The sequence below is a fragment of the Engraulis encrasicolus genome, chromosome 14 (assembly GCF_034702125.1).
Source record: "Engraulis encrasicolus isolate BLACKSEA-1 chromosome 14, IST_EnEncr_1.0, whole genome shotgun sequence".
In the NCBI taxonomy this organism is placed as follows: Eukaryota; Metazoa; Chordata; class Actinopteri; order Clupeiformes; family Engraulidae; genus Engraulis; species Engraulis encrasicolus.
Window position 1 is genome coordinate 36876960 of NC_085870.1, and position 19714 is coordinate 36896673.

Sequence of the window (19714 nt, forward strand, 5' to 3'; positions counted from 1 at the left end):
GTTAGTTGTGTACGTACTGTCCAATGGGGGAGGTAGATGGACACTCCCAACTGAGATCGCTCCCGGACGTGTAGTCCCAGGTGTTTCTATCACTCCCGGACGTGTAGTCCTCCCATTATATTTCACGTATTATCATACACTGTCACATACAAGCAATTTAGGGTTAGGGTTAGGGTTAGGTTTAGGGTTAAGGTTAGGGTTAGGGTTAGAAACAAAAAACTAACATCAAAAAGATAACTAGCTCCGTTATATGGCGGTGGGATCGATAGTCTAGTGGGAGCGAGCCGACCGGGGAGCGTCCTGCGTTGGGAGCGACAATCAGGGAATCTCTCAATGGGTAATCCTCTTCTCCACTATCCCACATTCAAACTGATTAGCGATCAGCTTTATCAAGTATTGAGCAATTGTTTTTTTCTACTTTTAACTTGCAATTGCCACATGATCATGCGTGGATGCGTCTTTGGCATAAGAGACATTATTTCCGAGTGTTTTGAGAACCTGTAGTGTACCACTGCCTTTCTGACTGTCAGTTAGTTATATAGCTATTTTATGCTAGGTTACGACAGACAGCTAGTTCAATAACACTGGACGTGGCTGGCTATTTTGGACTTCGTTGATGGCTAGCACTTGGGATATTTACTCCCTCAAACCAACACATTTTGTGAAACCCTAGCAATCGGACGTCTGTTTGTTTTATTTCACGTCATTTAAGTAGTTTTTGGTTACCCCCTGTCCAGTTGCCTGCGTGATTTCCTATGATAGTATCCACTTCAAATGAGAAGCTTGTTCAATGCAGCTGAACCAAAATGCCTGTAAGTTTTTTGACACCAATAGTAAACACATCCATTTTAAATAAGATGTATTGTGGCATTATATTTTGTTTTCAAAATCGCATTTGTTGACAACAGCCAAGCGATTACAGTTTGTTTCGCCAGTGAAGTAATGAAGAGAGAGACACGAGAGAGGGTGGGGAGACAAGGGGTTCCCTCCTCGCGTGACACTATGTGTGGCTGTGCTTGGAGTGAGACAGAGTAGGTCCTCTCTCAATATTTTTGTCGCCAGTCGCCACTGTATATTTAGTTATAAAAATAAAAAAAACAACAGTCAATTGTATAAATAATGGGTATGGGATATTATGTAGCCAGCAGGCTACTTTAATTTCTACCACAGCAACTTTCTTCTGATCATATGGCGAACAACAGACAAGAGATCCTATTTGTGCAGCATCCTGATTAGTGATTGATGGTTGGGATATGTCATTCATATTTGGCACTGCATCAAAGATTTTATCAACCATCTCTGACTGTAGCTTTATTCTGATCATATGAATTAGGCCTACTAAGCAAAGGGTAGGAATGTTTTTGATTAATTAATTAATTAACTCATCTTTGCTTTATTGCTATATGCCACATTACAAATGTAGATTTTCTGACAGCTTGACTTTAGCCTGTTTGGGAAAATGCATTCTCTAAAACTCTGATGTGAGTTTGCTGCCAAGCCATTTGAACATTAACTGAGGTTTTTTTTATATCAGGTTCAAAAACTTGATTGTGCAGGTCACCAAAGAGAGATCCAAGGCCAAGGAGGTACAGGTGATGAGAGAGAGACGGGTGTCCAGAGAGAGAGACGAGGAAGCACAGATGAGAGGGAGAGAGAAGGAGGTGACAAAGGAGGTGAACCAGTTCAAGAGATAGAGTATGAAGGTGTCAGAGGAGGTGCAGCAGTTGAAGGAGAGAGAGGCAACGGAGGAGATGTAGCAGTTGAGCAACAGAAAGGAGGTGATGGAGGAAGGGCATCAGTTGAAGACAGAGGGAGAGAACGAGGCGAAGGAGAATCGGATGACCAAAAACAGGGAGAGAGAGTACAGAGAGAGACAGCGCAGGAGGCACAAATGACCAGGTAACATACATAACTGTACATGCAAATACTGATGAAAACTGTTTAGCCATTTAATTAATTTAGATGGAAATCTTGACCCCCTCAATTGTCAGCATAAAGTTACGCCCTTGCTTAGCAAAAGGTAACGCAAGTCTACTGAAGCCAAATGGACATCGTTCTAGATGGAAAAATAAGCTTTTGATGGATTGACGTCCAAACTGTCGTAACAGGATCGTAAGTACATCACTACAGATATGTTGTGTTGAGTCATAATACACTGACATCCATGTGTTGTGTTATTTAATGAGGTGTTTGTGTCCATAGACATACTCCGTGTTGCCTTCAAGACTGCATGAGTAGCTAATGGCTAGCTTGTGCTTGTAAAGCAAAATCGATTACCTTGAGGCTGCAACTAACAAATTGAATTTGATAACAATAAAGCAGTTTGCTTCCAAAAGTGCTCACTGTACAGGTCAAAACATTCCAGCAGAGTGAAACAATGTTCTCGAGCAAATGGTGACACAGCAGCAGTCGGTGTGGTGTGGAGATTAACAGGTATTAGGTTGCAATTGGGAATTCATCTTGAAGATTTGATGTTGGCTATTGTAAAGAAGTAGGCTGTAAAACGAATGTAAAAGTGATGTAATAGCGTCTTGTGGTCGGTCGTTCTATCTCGCCAAAAGGATCAACATAACGTTTGTTGTTTTCTTGTCTTGCAGGGCTTTCAGGTCTGCCAAAATGAGTTTTTTACGCAACCGCATTGTCGTTCTGGGGATTGTATTACTGGCCACTCTACTGCTGTACCTGCTCCTGCCGTCCATACGCCAGGGCAGCATGGAACCATCGCTAGAAGTCCAGAGGATGGGGTTAGCAGGCACCCCCCCTGCATCCCCTCCCATCAACATCACCATCCGAACCCGACAGCTACCAGGAGACCCCCCTCTGTTCTTTAGAGAGGCCCTGCCTGTGGATGCTGCTGGAAGGCAAATCCTGCCTAAGTCAGTAGAGAACTAACTTAATTCAATGCTTTGTTTATGTGCGTGTAAACTAGTCTGCACCCGACACAGTGGCATAGAATGCCTTTTATTGACACAATGCAATCATTGTAATACACATTTCATGAAGAATGTACAGTACATTACAATGTAAACTGTTTTGTATGGATGTCCATAGTAAGCCGTGTGTGTGTTCTTCTCTTCTCAAGGCTTCAGATAGTGCTCCTGCATGGACAGGCCTTCACCTCAAAAACCTGGGAGGAACTGGGCACTTTGAGCCTCCTGGCGACCAATGGGTACCAAGCCTTGGCATTAGACCTTCCAGGTACAAACAGCTTACAACTGTTGGGAAATACTAAAGAGACATTCAGTGTTTTCTATTGATTATGCTTCTAATGGAGTTGTTATAACAAACAGCCAATTTGTGCCTTCGACTGATGGTCCTTTGGTTTCCTACTTATAACTATGTTTTGGAAAAAGAATGCATGCACCTTATAGGAAAAAACACCCAAGCCTAAATGAGAAATCTGCTTAACTTCTACGGAGCCAAGATGTATTTATTTTGCATCAAGTCAAGTACTAGTGTAGAAGAAAGTATCTGAATTTTCCTTAGGTGATTTTCAAGCCACATGGATGGAGTTCACGGAGTTGGAGTTGCTATGAAGTCCGTGGTCACACCAGAAATTAAAATAATTTAGCCAAGGTACATGTACATTCCCCCCATTTGTCCCGTGACCCCCTAAAATTCCATTCTGTGTTTGTCTCACTGCCTATTTCTTGCTCTCCAGGGTTTGGCAACTCTCCAGACTCTGAGACCGTGAAGACGGACCAGAGCCGTGTGGAGCTGCTGCGCATGTTTGTGGAGACGCTGGGCCTGCGAGCCGCCGTCCTCATCAGCCCGTCCATGAGCGGCCACTATGCCGTGCCCTTCCTTATGAAGCACAGCGACAAGCTCCGGGGCTTCGTGCCCATCGCACCAGTGGGAACACGCACCTTCACCCCATTACAGTACCAGGCTATTCAGGTGAGCTTTCTTTTTCCGTTGCGGGTATTGTGGGGGCTTTGTGTGTTTTTGAATTGGGGGGCGGCAAGTTACAGATAGCAGATATGGTAGGTTACTTGGGCATTGTACGGTACAAAATTACAGAGACATTCAGGTGAACTCTCTTGCCCTGTGGAGGTGGGAGGAAGTTTGGAGAGGTCTATTGTGAATCAGTCCATAACCCTGTTGAATGAATCACACATTGCACACACATTTGGAGAATAAGAGATCCAAAACAGCACTACTATACAGGATGACTTCGCTGGCATGTTGCTGTGAATCAGTCCTCAGCCCTGTTGCTTAAGGTCGCTATAATGCTGTGGGTGAGAGAAAGAGTAAGGATATTTGATGCAACATAGACTGAGTAATGAACTGATAGTTATAAGTAACTGAAGAGCCAAAAACATACAAGCTATTTTCACTTTCACATCCTTCTTTTTTTCTATCAACGGCAGTTGGTTACTTCAAAAAGCAGGGCTACAGATTGATCACATACTGAATCTTGTTTGATAGATTTTTACACGACCCACCGAAACCTGGGAAGTATGTATAGATGGATAGATAGATGGCTAGATGATAAACCTGTCTAAAGGGTAACGTACAGGAAGTGGTAAAGCTGCTAATAGACAGCCTGCAAGCATCCTTCAGTGAATAAAATGAGGACTCTTCTATTAGATGATTTACCCCTACCTCAAGGTTAATCTGACCTGGTTTACTATTGAACCAGGTTCTTGGAATACTCCCCTGCTTTACTCAGAATTGTTTATCTCAACAATATATTTAAAGGTCATAACATTGTGCTCTCAGTGGCATTGTAGTGTTAAAAGTGAACTGCAATAAGGTCAGTTATGATGATATCCTTTCCAGTTCAGCCATATTAACGATAACCGTGACCTTGCCCTACACTTTGTTGTTGTTTTTAAACCAGACGCCAACGCTGATAGTGTTTGGAGAGCTGGACACCAACCTGGGCGCTCAGTCCCATAAGAACCTCCTGCAGCTGCCCAACCACACGGTGGCCAAGCTGCAGGGAGCCAGGCACGCCTGCTACATGGACAAGCCCCGCGACTTCCACTTGGCCTTGCTGGATTTCCTCAACAAATTGGACTGAGATTAGGAGAAAAGCCATATTTAATTGACGAGGATAACAGGAGGGTGGGTGAGCAGGAGAGAGAGAGAGGGGGAATGGATAGATTGAGGCTGTATGTATTGATGTTGGGTACTCCTTGAGAGTACACTACCCCGTGTTGTATGGGACTTAGTGTGTGTACATATATGTATGTGTATTTATGCTCTGTTGTTCCATTCAAGAGCCACTCAGCCGTGGCTGCAGTCATTCCAGGTGTGTTACATAGACTAGACTCGACCCATGTTGCAACGTTTTTGTTCTTTTTTTTTTTTTAATTAAGATATTGCAAATTTCAGAATGCTGGAATGTGAAGTTTAGATTTTAAAACAGAATAGCATCCTCTTTGGTATAAGGGGGAGTGTTACTTTATTATGTAAAGACTGTGAGAGAGGGATACTGCTTTATGCAGTGATAATGATGACCATGGTGCTCAACAGAGATTGCACCGCCATGAAGAATGTAAGAGAATTTGATCTGTCAAGAGCATGGTGACATTTTTTGCATTTGGAGTGCAGGAGTGTGGAATGCTTGTGTGTAAGAATTTATTCCCCAGTATTGAGAATCGTGTAGGGCGATTGCTATTATTTCTGTTACAGATTTAAACAGAAGATGATGTTTACTGGCTTTTCATTATATTATGGGTCTGTGAACAAACATCCCAAGTTTACTGCCTGGTTTATTTAAGCTTTATTTATTGTTCAACATAAACAAAGAGGGGAAGGCTTTGAAGGAGAGCATTTTAATTGTATAAATGCACTAAATTCATGGTTTTTGAAAATTAATTAATGTACAAATCTCATATTGCTGAAAAAAATAACAGCCTGTTCATTAAATAAATCCTTCTTAATCCAATATTGCATCTGTGATTGAGTAACTCGTCTCGGTTTACACAATGGATTCTACACTCAATAATTTTCACACAGTAGTGCATTAACGATATGTCTGACAATGATTAACATCGATGAGTCGCACATCGACTGCATGTCCTGATGTTTTCACTGGGTGAAGTAAAGGCGAAGTTTGTACTGAGAATCTCGGTAGGTAGCATGGGAGCTGTTGCAGGGATATTTCCGCATTTAACATTTGCTGTCATTAAATCCTTCTGTATTTATCATTAATTACAAGTAGAGAGCAATGCACATTTCTATTTTATTTGTCATACATAGAGTGTAAATTATTAACTTCGCTATTCGGTGCTAGCTTAGCTAGCAGGCTAATTGTATTTTTTTTAGCACAACAACAACGAAGCCAGTAATCTGATTTACGATGCTTACGAACTCAGCTGTGTTTTCCTTATTGCTTGTCAGTGTTCACCTGACACTAACTATGGTGTGCCGGTTGTATTCTAAGACGTGTGAAATTGTAACATATTAAAGTTCTATATTTTGTTTCCCGAGAATTGTAACATTGTGTTTCGTACCTATTGTGATTGGACAGGACAATACCCACCACAGGTGTAGCACAGTTGAAGTTCAATAACCATGACAGTTAAGGTTTATTGCATTTTCAAAGCACAATATGACCATTCTTTGTATGAATAGAGTTCTACTGACCCCCTCTCTTCTAGCTCGTGGTGCAAGTATGTTACCAGATAAAGACGGACCCAGTATCGGAGGTGGCACGCAGGGCACTGAGGGGAAAGAACACCCTTCTGTCACCCTCTTCAGAGAATACCTGCGATTGAAGACAGTTCACCCAGCTCCCGACTATGGTTAGATCCTGATACATTTTTCTTTTTTATATATATAGAATAGAAGACTAGGCTGCAGTGCAGTAGAAGTAAAAGCAAGCAATCAAAAATATTGTTACAATAACATTAAATAGTTTTTTTTATTGCCTGCTGCTAGCAAATAATGTAGGCCTTATATAAAAGTAATTACCTGTTGAGATGTGTATCAGAAAATTCTCAGATATTGCAAATTACTCACTGAAGTGAACTCTGACCCTGCACTGCTTTCCACTCCAGATTGATCATTATCTTCTGGACCTGGCTGGCAGAGAGCTCTCTCTTAGAGGGGAAACAACAAGCAGTTTTGATGTATAATATATCTCCCTCAAAGGTTTCACATATTTGAAAATCCCCTAATTGCAGATGCTGCACTGGGCTTCCTTGATCGTATCGCCAAAGAGCTCGACCTTCCCATCAAAAAAATCGAGGTAATGGTCTATTCTGGCAGCATATCTGTCAGGCACGTAATGAATTCTGCATGCACTGCCACTTTGTAGAGGCAGGCAGCTCAGGTTGAGAAAGTCCTGACATGTTAGACATCAGTGTTGGGAGTAACACATTACAAAAGCAATTTTTACTGTAATTGCTTACTTTTTGCTGTAACATATTCTTAGTTACAATGCTAGTAACTTACGTTACCTCTATTACAGTCCATACCTTTGTAACCTCTGTATCTAATGTGAAAAAACAAGTCCGACAGGCCGACAAAGATGCGTCCACTTGTCTAGCGTTTTGTCTATCGAGTTTTCATGAGTATTTTGCATCTGGGGAAATAGCGCCTCCCCCCTATCATATGGTAACCATATGTAGTGCACGTAAGAATGTGTTACAGACGGACAGACCGACGGACGGACGGACATACCTTCTTATAGAGATGCTAGGATGCATCTTAAAAAAAAAGTCATATTGTGATGTGCTTGATGTGTCCTGTTCAGGTGTGTCCTGATAGAGTGGTCACCATCATGACCTGGGTGGGAACCAATCCTGCCCTCAAGTCGATCCTACTCAACTCTCACACCGACGTCGTCCCTGTTTATCAGGTATGATCATTTAACGTGGGCCTCTTTTTTTGCCTTTCTGGATATTTCTCACCACCAATTCTTAGAACAATGGTTCTCAATCTTTTTTTTAAATGCCCCCTTGACCTCATTATAAGTCCCCCAACGACTCCCTGACCTAATCATAAGCCTGTCAATGACCCCTTAGTATTAAAAAAGTAGCATGAACGAATGCCCCCCGATTGCAAAAAACCAAGTACTTTTCGGTTCACATCGTAAACCAACTTTCCGGTTCCTGAATGCTCAGAATTGCAACATGAACTCTGGCCGGTTCGGGATTAGGTGCAGGAGCTGGCACGTTTCTCCGTCGGCCTGAACACGCCTTTAGAGACTTACAGAGATGCCCCACTCCTATTAACTTGCTGAGTGTTATCGTAGCCAGTGGAGGGCAGCAAATCAAATTCAGAAGTGTCCTATCACATTCATAGAAGCTGAACCACTGAAACACTAGGCTATTTTAAGGTTGAAAAACTACTGCTACTACTGATAACTACTGATTTTGCTTTAAGTGTGCAGTATGAAATATTTTTAGTTCCGGTAGTTTATTTCCAGAATTGATGCTGGCCATTCATAAATGTTTCCTTTTTTAACAAATACTTACCAACACCATCAAATTTTAAGTGTTCATTATGACTGGGAAAATTGCACTTTTGTCTTTTCAACATGCTGTATTTTCGTCATACAGCACAGTTCCAATGAGCAGCATAGTTGCAATACCTACTCTGGCCATAATTCTACATACTGCACCGTTAAGTCCTGAATGTCTACTCCTTAATCTCAGGAACACTGGAAATATGATGCATTTGCAGCCGTGAAGGACTCTGAGGGTAACATCTACGCCAGGGGCACACAGGATATGAAATCTGTTACCATACAGTGAGTTGATAACATGGCTACTTCCCCCAAGAGAAGCCCCATCAATGCATTGACATGTACAGGGGTTAGACAATGAAACCGAAACACCTGTTTTTAGACCACAATAATATATATAGTATTTGCCCGGCCGTGTATAATATTGACCCTGTGGAGCTGCCGACAGACAATTCTGGTGGAAACAGGAGAGTTTAGGTGCACATTTAATTCTGCCGTGATTTGGGCAGATGCGGTTTTATGGTTTTTGGATACAGTCCAGGTCAGCACCAGACCATCCCTTTCAGCTTCCTCTTGCATCCATAGTTAATCCTGTTGGAAGTGGTTCATCCTTCTTGGTGGCATGCTGACATTACCCTAGATACCATGGCTCTTGATGCATCACAAATACTTGCTGTCTTGGTCACAGATGGCGCCAGCAAGACGTGCTCCAACAATTTGTCCACTTTTGAACTCTGATATGTCACCCATTATGTTGTGTGCATTGGAATGTTTTGAGCAAAAGTACTCTCATCCTGCTAATTGAACTTTCACACTGGTCCTACTGGTGCAATGTGCAGTTAGTGATGATTGTCCACCAGGCTGGTCCAAATTAGCCATGAAACCTCCCACACTACAATGACAGGTGTTTCAGTTTCATTGTCCAACCCATGAAGCTCTGGATCACATTAACTTTTCTTAGGTGCAGTTTCTACGTAGCCAGATATTTTTAAATGTGGACATTTTTTATCATGTTTAGGTGTAAACACAGCATGTGGATAAGAATAGAAACTCCATTCTAACAGGTGTGTTTTACCGCAGAGATACACCAGCGGCGATCTGAGCGAGTCGAGCGACGGAAGTAATTGACTTTGTATTGAGTCGAGAGACAAAAGCGATTCTGGAGACTAGAGCGATTTGCGCGACGAGCGCGACAATTTGAAGTTGAAATCTTTTCAACTTTCTATGACGCGGTTCGGCGACAAGCCGCGACAGCCAATGACTGTATAGAGGTCAGTGACCACAGCCAATGGGAATGCTTGAATGCTTTCCCTTCTGCCTGTACGGACATACTCTAGTCTCCTCAGTCTCTCGTATCGCTTGCTGCTACACTCTGTCGCTTGAGTCGCGTCGCCGCTGGTGTATCTCTGCGGTTAGTCCCCTAAATGTGATATTTTTAAATCTGGATAATTTTGATATGCAGATTTTAAACCTCTGTATACATGGAAACAATAGGCCAAAACAGTGGCGTTTACAAAAATATCCGGCTACGTGGAAACAGCACCTTAGTCTGCATTAGATGAAGTCACTTTTCAGATGCTTATGGCATTGGCATTATTTAGTTACAGTACATGCTCTTTTTTATGGGTGGTGTGCTGTTCACACACAGGTATATCGAAGCCATCCGCAGACTGAAAGCTGCAGGGAAGAAGTTTGCTCGCACCATTCATTTGATGTTCGTACCCGGTGAGACAGTCTTGTATACAGTGGCATTATGCTGAAATATATACAGTAAAGTAACATAGACCATAACGAGTTCTATAACCAACTCTGTAACATAATTGGTGTGGAATGTGAACCCTGTAATGTGTATCTTTTCTCAATTCTCTTAAGATGAGGAAGTTGGCGGTCACAAAGGAATGGAGACGTTTGTGAAGCATCCTGAATTTCAGCAGCTGAATATCGGCTTTGCACTTGATGAAGGTATCTGTAAAAAATCTGTTTCGGTTGCAATGTTCAGCTGCTACATGCTAACCAAGTGCAACACAGTGTACAGTTCAATGTTAAGTGAAATGAGGAGCCAAAGTGACATTTTGGAGTTGTGACTGATTACAATAGTTTCAGGTTTAATGGAAAAAATGTAATACAGATTACAAATAATACAGTATTCTGCCTTTATACTATTATTGCTGGTATAGTAGATGTGATTTGACTCCTGCTTCTGTATGTTGGAAACAGTGTTGTTTACATTGCCTCCTCAAACCTACAGTAGCTGGATTTACTGTGTTGTATGTCAGAAACATTATGTTTACATTGTCTCCTGACTCCCTGCTTGTTAGAAACGTTGTGTTTACGTTGTGTCTGTCTGCAGGCCTGGCCAACCCGGGAGAGCCCTTCACTGTCTTTTATGGAGAAAGGAGCCCCTGGTGTACGTACATGATTTGTTTGAACCACGTCCAACTCTTGCTTTACAATGTCTGCAGATATTTGTATGGGACTCAATTCAATTAAGAAGTTAATAAGACTCTACTTCTACTCAATTGCTAAGTGTTTTATTGCCTCTCTTAAAGGGGTATGCCACTATTTTGGGGCTTAATACAGTTAAAATCCTTTGCTGGGGTTTATAAAGGTGGTAAAGTGTCTTATTTTTCATGTTAAACGTTGTCTTGCTTTGAGGTAAGTCAAAAGAGGGAATATGTCGCTAAGCTAGTGAAAGTCAATGGATCCGTGTAGCATTGTAGCATGCTACACGGATCCATTGACTTTCACTAGCTTAGCGACATGCTCCCTCTTTTAACTTGTCTTAAAGCAAGACAACGGCTTACATGAAAAATAAGACACTTTACCACCTTTATAAACCCTGGCCAACGATGTTAACTGTATTAAGCCCCAAAATAGTGGCATACCCATTTAACTCTAATGCTTTACCCATGGTTGACCCCTGTATTGGTCTGTCTTGTCATATAGCTATTTATATAGTTTATTGTCTGTAATGTGTTTCCTTGTCATGCTCATTCAGGGATCACCATTAACTGCCCAGGCAGTCCTGGCCATGGCTCCAGGTTTGTGGAGAACACGGCTGCAGAGAAGCTGGTAAGTCACACCGGTGCATAGCAAGCTGCAATGAAACCAGAATTCAAGTAACTACTCTGATAGGAAAGTGGAAAGTGCAATATTACACACTGTAGCATTTGTACATTATAATTCTTTTCATATACCATCTACATGCTACATGTATGTTTAATCTATTCCAATTAGAGATGCACCGATCAGCTTTTTTTGGGCCAATCACCGATTACTACCGATTACAATCACTGCCGATCACAGAAAGGATGAGAATCTTTCCTTGTTTTTTGTTTTGTTTTGTTTTTAACAGACCATCCGTTTTCTAAATTGAAGTAGACCAATCATTATTACAATTTGCATAGGCCAATGCATTGTATGTATTTCAACTAGCTCCAGATGTAACCTTAATCAAAACACAAAAGTTGTGTGAGGAATTTAATGTCTTGTGGTCTGCTTTATGCTGATGGCTGATCATGGAATTTTTGCTAATGTCTGCCGATCATGATCAGCGGCCGATTGATTGGTGCCTCTCTAATTTAAATGACTGTTTTTCAATGGGGGCTCTACTTTTCACTCAGTTTCAAATGGGGGGCATTATTCTATTTAACTTTTTGATACTAAGGGGGGTGTTGGCAGCATTATGATTAGGCAGGGCAAGGGGACGTTTTTCATAAAAGGTAGAGAACCACTGATTTTAATGATCAGCAGTACCATAGAGATAATGCTGTAAAAAAAACACTGTAAAATATTTACTAACATGTACTGTGTGTAAACTCATAGGTTAATGTGATTTAATATGCTTTTGTGTGAAGTTAGTATGAACAGCTTACAGTGAATGTCTGTCTTTTGCACAATTTTTAGCGCAAGATCATTAACTCCTTCTTGGACTTCAGAGAGCATGAGAAGCATAGGTAAGAAGTTTTGAGGATTTTTTTTGGCGAGTGCATTTCTTTGTAACTAATGTACACATTGCCTCTCTCTTTGTACTAACCATAATAAGTGTAGTCTCTATACGATTGACAAAGAAGCTGTGTGTGCATGTGCGCGTGTGCTGCAGATTGGACACCAGCGAGTGCTTCACATTGGGTGACGTCACCACAGTGAACATGACGATGGTGAATGGGGGCGTGGCATATAATGTCATCCCCGCTGAGATGGACGTCAGTTTCGACATGAGGATCCCGCCCACTGTCAACCTGCAGGTCTGTTTAATACATCTACTAAACACTGCAACTCTGTAACAAGTGAAGTGTCTAACCACATAATCTATTGGCAGTAAAGGTATACTGGTATCTAACCTTTCACTGTCCTTTTGAACGCAATCGGCAAGCTAAAACTGAATTTCTGAATTAAGTTCTGTGCATGAAACTGAATTAAGTTCTACACATGAAATAATAATGAAACACTTAATAACAAATTAAATTACAGTGATGGACAACCTGGATTCATTAGGTACAGTCAAAGATTCTCTATTTAGAACGTCTCTGGTACAGTCCAATGTCACATTTTCCAAATGACTTGGTTTGACCTGTCCAGTTCATCCAGGTGATTGCCTGGTTGAAGGATCACCTGCTTGAACTGGACAGGTAAAACCAGGTCAATTGGAATATGCAACACTGTATTGTAAACTAATGAATCTAGGTTGCCCATCGCTGAAACTTAACTGACTACTGACTACATTTCTCCATAGGAGTTTGAGGAGCAGATTAAGAAGTGGTGTCGTGAGGCTGGTGAGGGCATCACCTATAAGTTTGCTCAGGTGGGTTTTGTATCACTGCCATAATCAGGCCTCTCTGTTTTCAACTGCAACAAGTATTTTTTCCAGATGAACTCAATTGTGTGAACACTCCATTGTGAACAATGACATTTTCTACATTTTTAAAAACCAAACCATTACCATTGGGATTTAGTCTTTCATATTATTCCCAAATCAATGCCTGATACTTCACTAATCAAGTCTTGCATTCCCGTGTCAGTGAGCATTGGCAAAATTGTGTGCAAAAAACATTTACCTGCATATACTGTATGCACTTGTGATTAAGGATTAAATCCCCCAAAAAATTCTTAGTGGGCAAAATGCTCTCAGTGTGATGAATTGACACTGCATGACCCAATAACCCGATTACTGTAAGTAGACACAGCCAAGGGCTGTCATGGTTCCCCACCACCCCTCTACCATGCCTGGCTGCTGTACATAGCCTGGACACTAGGGAGCGTCTGCGGTGCACGGTGAGGATATTGGACTGAGTACTGGAGGGTGGTTAAATCAATTCCCCCCCCAGAGTGCGTGTGTGCGCAAGTGCAGTTTTTTTTATCCACCGTTCAGGAAGAAAGACATTGCTTATCCTGAGGTGCTGAAATATCCGGGCAAAGGTCATAGAAAGTGGTGAGGATATTTCACACATCTTTTCTGTCTTTTCTTTTTCTCCACAGAAACACATGGACCAGAACACAACATCAACTGAGGACAGTGACCCATGGTGGAAAACTTTCAGTTCCACTTGCAAAAGCATGTGAGGAGCGCAAACTGCGACTTGCAACCCACACACACACACACACACCACACACACACACCTGTACTTCTATTTCTTTTTCCAAAAACTCCCCCCTACACACAGTCAGATAAGCACATAGAAATTATATTTTGTACAACAGCCTCCCTGTCCTGTGCTTTGAAGGAATTGTGATGTTTCCTTGGTTCTATCTTTGACAGGAACATGACTTTGACGAAGGAGATCTTCCCCGCTGCCACGGACAGCCGTTTCATCCGAGCAGTATGTATCTCTCCGCCGGCTTCCCCTGTCTCTGTTATCTCAACTGGCCTGATGCTAATGCCATTTGTCACACCAGAGCAAAACAAACAAACAAACAAACAAACCCTCTCAGGGACCTTTTGCATATTGAATTTCTCGTTTTTTTCCTGGGTGGCAGTTCTCAGCGCTGAACTGTACAGTATAATTTGAAATTTGACAAGGTTTTGAAGGAAAGCAAAACAAAGAATGGCAAAGCATGGGCATTTTGCTCTATAGCTCAATGATCTGTGTTTGTGGCACTTGTCTACTGTCCAATAAGTATTTCACAAATGATTCTCCTCATCTTCTGATGTACTTTTTGCGTTTGCATGATATACAGTAAATGCCTTTCCATCCCCTTTCATATATTCTGTGGCTTTTCCCCCCGATTTGTGGTGCTGTTGTTATTGTATTGTTATATCTGTGTATTAAATAAAGAGCAGCACTCCAAGTTTTTGGGCAAAACCCGACACTGAAGAAGGTTAACCCCGAAACGTCTGACGGGCAATAAACCACAAAAACTTGGAGTGCTGTCCTGCTCTTTATTTAATTCATATATTCTCGAGGAATGAGCACCCAGTTGTTCACTTTGTTTGAGTTGAGCGCGTTACACTCCTTAGTTTTATATGTCTGTGTATTGCCATGCCCATAAGATGTTCAGTAAACACTATGGCTCTAGGAAGCACTACAATTTCATTTCACTGTATGTTTCGTTTATTAGCTTATGTAATGGGGATCATGTGCTGTGTTATCTCTGTACCAGAGTTAGCTATACAGCTACTCTCCATCTCTACTCCCTGCATGACTTCTACATGGTGAGCATTTCTCAAAATTCTAGTATGCGCACTTCCAAGTGTATCAGCTTAATTAGTCACGCCCAGTGATTGGATACTCTGTATTAGTCACGCCCAGTGATTGGATACTCCGCAGAGTTCACCAAAGAGTATCCAATCACTGGGCATGACTAATTAGGCTGATATACTTGGAAGTGTGTGCACTAGAGTTTTGAGAAATGCCCTATAGTTTGGCAATAAAGCTGACCTTGGGCTTGACCTTGACCTTGTCCTTGTCTTGTGTTCCTAGGTGGGTCTACCCGCCATAGGCTTCTCTCCGATGAACCGCACACCCATCTTGCTGCACGACCACAACGAGTTCCTGAACGAGCAGGTGTTCCTGAAGGGCATCCAGGTGTACGAGATGCTGGTGCCCGCCCTGGCCAGCGTGCTCGCTTTACCCACGGATAAATTACAAATGTGATTAAATACCTGATAAAAAGCCGCGTTTGTGATTGAGCAGATCTATAAATTGATACGCTTTCATCATTATAATGTAAACCGGTATTCCAGAGACCAGTGGCACTGCACAGTACTGCTAAATCACAAACAGCTAAACACCCTACTCTCTCTATCTCTCTCGATCTCTCTCTATCTCTCTCTCTCTCTCTCTCTCTCTCTCTCTCTATCTCTCTCGATCTCTCTCTATCTCTCTCTCTCTCTCTCTCTCTCCATGCTCCATGCCTCTCACCATGCTGCTCAATCACAAATGTGGCTCCTCCTAACCCTACTGAATCTTCTTTCTCTCTCTCTCTCTCTCTCTCTCTCTCTGCCTCTTACCATCACAACCCTAACTAACCCCCTTGTTTCTCTTAACTAGTCTCAACGGTTGGTAGCATCCTCATAAGTTTGGTTAGCTGGCATATCGTTACTGTCATCATCTGATATCTGAAGGCTACAGTCAGGACCGGATAATGCACAGGCTAGATATGATACCTGCAAAAAACTGCAGAATTGTGACAAGATGCAATATTGAAAAATGTACCTTTTTTCAGTACAGTTGGTAGACATGTTATCCTCTAACCCTAGCTCATAATTATGACACTGTCTATGTAAATTTGTGGCGAAATTTGCCTTCTGGGGCCCCGACAGCAACCTGTTAAGATGGCCCCAGGCCATCTTAATCCGGCCCTGGCTACAGTCTCACTGTATTGTAACTGTCGTCCTGTGAGATGGCCTGCCATGACACCTGCTGGACATCGTGGTTGATTGTCGTCTTTTACCCCGTCTCCTCTTGCCCTTCTGCTCCACCCCTTTTTTGGTTCTGTATCCTCCTCTCCCTCTTCTTCTCTCCCCTTTCCTTTCAAGAGGCCATTTATGGACTGTTTTCTGGTTCCACTAATGTGGTTGCCACTGCTCTGGCGGTGATGTTTCGCCTATTCAAATCTGAGTTTGTGTGGTGCTTGTTTTTTTTTAACGATTTAAATTTACACCAAAGGTTGATCATCTTCTTCCGCTTCAAATGAAATCACGCAATGCCACTGCATTGTATTGCATATAGTCGCTTTAATGTAAATGACCTCAGGAGTTTTTAGGAGAATTTTGGAGGAAATAGAAATTTTGTGATTGTCTTATTCGCAAATAATGGGAGTTGTGTAGATCTATGGTTGCTTCTTACGTAATCATAGTCAAAGGAATCAGGGTGCTTTATCACATGCTGCTATAAACACACGGCTGTCTCCTGACATCACTTCTCACGTTTATTTGTAATACCTCATGAGCACTATTGATTTAGATTTGATTATTTATATTTGATTACATAGGTTTTTATTTTATGTATTTGTTACATAATTACCTAATCATATTTTGAGGAACGTATTTCAGGCTCAAAGTCTGTTTTAAAACATTTTAAGAATACTTTAAAAAAAGAAACATATCAGAACCTCTGTCAGGAGAGATTTATAAATTGTCTGCTGTGCTGACTGCATAACAATAACAATGTTAGCTGACTTTATTGAAATGATGTTGAATTGCTATTAATAAAAGAATTTTAAAAATGCATTTTGTTGAAAAAGTTTTGCATCTATGTGGAGCTGTACACGGATTGATTATACAAAGATTGTGTGAAATACAGTGCAATACCACAAGGGGGCAGGCCATCATTGTGCAGTGCAGTGCCATGTAGTGAAATAGAGCTGTGAAGGGCACAGTCATGAAACCACAATCATCTTCCTGAACTGTGTATCTCCAACTTGATCTCCAAAGTGCAGGAAGACATTGTAAACATTAAAAGATGTTTTGATCTGGTACTAATCAGATAAAAGGATTCAGATTGTCTTCAATTAGAAAGTATTTGAAGGACTCTAAAGTACTGAGAACGCAGGCCTGCGGAGGACATTCATTTTCAGACAGTTTCACTGATGAGGAATCACTCTCAAAAATCTCAGTGTTAAGATGGATAGATGGTGTTCCAGTGCCTAATTGTTCCTATCCACCATTCCAATTCACAGCTGTTTGTCTCATGTTGCCAAAATACAAACAAACCAATGGAAGCAAAGATAACCTCCTTGGCAAAGGTAATAATAGCAAGTTTCTTTTTAACAAAAAGACAAATATTTGACCTAGAAGACACTAGGACAGTAGGCACTGCTTTATATAGCATCTAAAGGCTTTCAAGGCTTTCACACTTTCCAAAACAGGGAGGTGTGGACATGTGTTTGCAAGTGTTGGGATGGGAAGTTGAGAGGCCACAGGAGTTCATGAACAGGTGTGTACTGTATTGACGTAGTAAATAGGCCCAGTGAAGGGGAACACTGGATCTGTAGAGGAATTGTAAGCCTGTGTTTGGTGGTGGCAGTACAATGAAAAACAGATTATCCTTGCAATGCACGTGCATATTATTTTCTAATGCAAATTTCAATGCAGTTATCTGCCCCAAGCATTACATGGCCTAATCAATGGATTTTTAAAAAAGAGAAGATCGATGCAAATTACATTTAGCTCAGATAAATACAGAAAACAAATATGAAAGTAGGTCTAAATATTCTAATATAGCAATAAATTAGAAATAATACTAAAATAAACATGAAGGGCTGGGGAGGGAAGGCAAAGGGAGTCAAAGTGACATTTCAGTCTTTTGTTTTAAAAATAGCAATGGAGGGGGGCCTTTCTAATCTTAACAGGCAGCTGATTCCACAAGAGAGTGTGGGATAGCCACAGCAAAGGCTCTGTCACCCTCAATGACCTCCCATAGCCTGCATGGGGAACAGAGGAGGGTCTTCATAGTACAAAGCCAAACAAAAAATACAAAATACTTCAGATACAGCTTTATATTATGGTGTCCTTTTTGTATCAACACGCAATATTGTGTACTTGCACTGTACATGCCTAAATGTAATGGACAGGCACAGTGTAATAATATTAAATGTTGTTTCATACTTAAGTAGCCTACATAATGTTAAATGTTGTTGCATACTTACCAAGGACACTAAAATGGTTCTTTGCTGATGTAGATGGAATAGTTGAAATGAATGAACTAATACCGTGCAGTCTTGTTCCATATATACATACAAATACTGTAATGTATGTGACCATTGGCAATAATAATATTAAAAATGAAAATGATAATGATTCCTTCTCTTGCACCAAAATGCTTTTCATGCCTACAGTCTTTTGCCTTCCAAGAAGAGGGGTGTGTGTGTGTGTGTGTGTGTGTGTGTGTGTGTGTGTGTGTGTGTGTGTGTGTGTGTGTGTGTGTGTGTGTGTGTGTGTGTGTGTGTGTGTGTGTGTGTGTCTGTGTGTGTGTGTGTGTGTGTGTGTTGTTGGGATGGGGGTTAGGATCCAAAATCCTTTGTGAACAGGTGCATGTTGACTCAGCAAACATGCCCAACGGAGGGGGACTCAGATGTGGGTGAGAATAGAATAGGCAAGAATAGAATAGAATAGAATAGAATAGAATAGAATAGAATAGAATAGAATAGAATCAAATAGAATCAAATCAAATCGAAAGTGAAGGATGCCAGACACTAGAAATGAATGAGATGCTTTGTCTTGCTGCTGAAGGACCTTCTAATGAAACACTTCACCCTCCCTCTCTTCCACAGATCTTGTGGAGTTAGCATGGGGGGTATAGGCTATGGCAAAGATATGCGTGTGTGTCTGCAAGCGTTGATGGGGGTGGGGTGGTTATCGAGCCACAGGCCTTTGTGAAGAGGTGTATTTTGAGGTAATGAAGGGAAACCCTGGATTTGGCACCTAATAGAATAGAAAACAGTTGATAAGCTGATTGCATTGACATTGGACATGTTAGTTCTGTGAATTAAATGAAGAGAATGAACATGTTGTGTGATGGGCAGTTACAAATACCACATTAAACATTATGAGACTCTGGAAATAAATGAACTACTCAAAGCCTTATTACAGTATCTGTGTTTTACTCAGGGATTGGTTCTTGATGCCACATCTGCCCCACAATTCTACCTGAACCTCGACTCACTATGGGATTGTATGGCGAAGCGAAGGTCAGGTTAATTAAACCAGTGACTCATATTCAGGCAGAGGATGACTACTGACCCTCCATATAAAGTAGGCATTACAAACACACCACAGTGTGGTCACCCAATCTCAACACTTTTCCAATGTGTGCTGCACCAGCCATCAGAAAGGCAACGATAGATTTGCCA

The 19714-nt window shown here is 41.5% G+C and overlaps 2 protein-coding genes across 3 annotated transcripts; both read left to right on the forward strand.

Annotated features, from left to right (window-relative positions):
• Positions 1 to 2011: 2011 nt before the first annotated feature.
• abhd14a (abhydrolase domain containing 14A) lies at positions 2012 to 5896 on the forward strand. 2 transcript variants are annotated; one of them, XM_063215630.1, is made up of 5 exons: positions 2012 to 2112; positions 2598 to 2876; positions 3083 to 3198; positions 3662 to 3897; positions 4844 to 5896. In XM_063215630.1, exons 2-5 carry the CDS (start codon positions 2617 to 2619, stop codon positions 5024 to 5026), a joined length of 795 nt encoding a protein of 264 aa, XP_063071700.1. In that variant the 5' UTR covers positions 2012 to 2112; positions 2598 to 2616; the 3' UTR covers positions 5027 to 5896. The 2 variants fall into 2 exon arrangements, with proteins under 2 accessions (XP_063071700.1, XP_063071701.1); XM_063215631.1 differs by lacking the exon at positions 2012 to 2112 and adding an exon at positions 2129 to 2433.
• Positions 5897 to 5994: 98 nt separating this feature from the next.
• Positions 5995 to 17093, forward strand: LOC134462544 (aminoacylase-1A-like). Its single transcript, XM_063215629.1, has 15 exons — positions 5995 to 6081; positions 6612 to 6755; positions 7137 to 7201; positions 7709 to 7813; positions 8613 to 8707; positions 10071 to 10147; positions 10295 to 10384; positions 10773 to 10829; positions 11421 to 11494; positions 12329 to 12378; positions 12525 to 12669; positions 13158 to 13226; positions 13901 to 13980; positions 14181 to 14241; positions 15343 to 17093. The coding sequence occupies exons 2-15, from the start codon at positions 6626 to 6628 to the stop codon at positions 15514 to 15516; spliced, it is 1272 nt and encodes a 423-aa protein (XP_063071699.1). The 5' UTR covers positions 5995 to 6081; positions 6612 to 6625; the 3' UTR covers positions 15517 to 17093.
• Positions 17094 to 19714: the final 2621 nt, after the last annotated feature.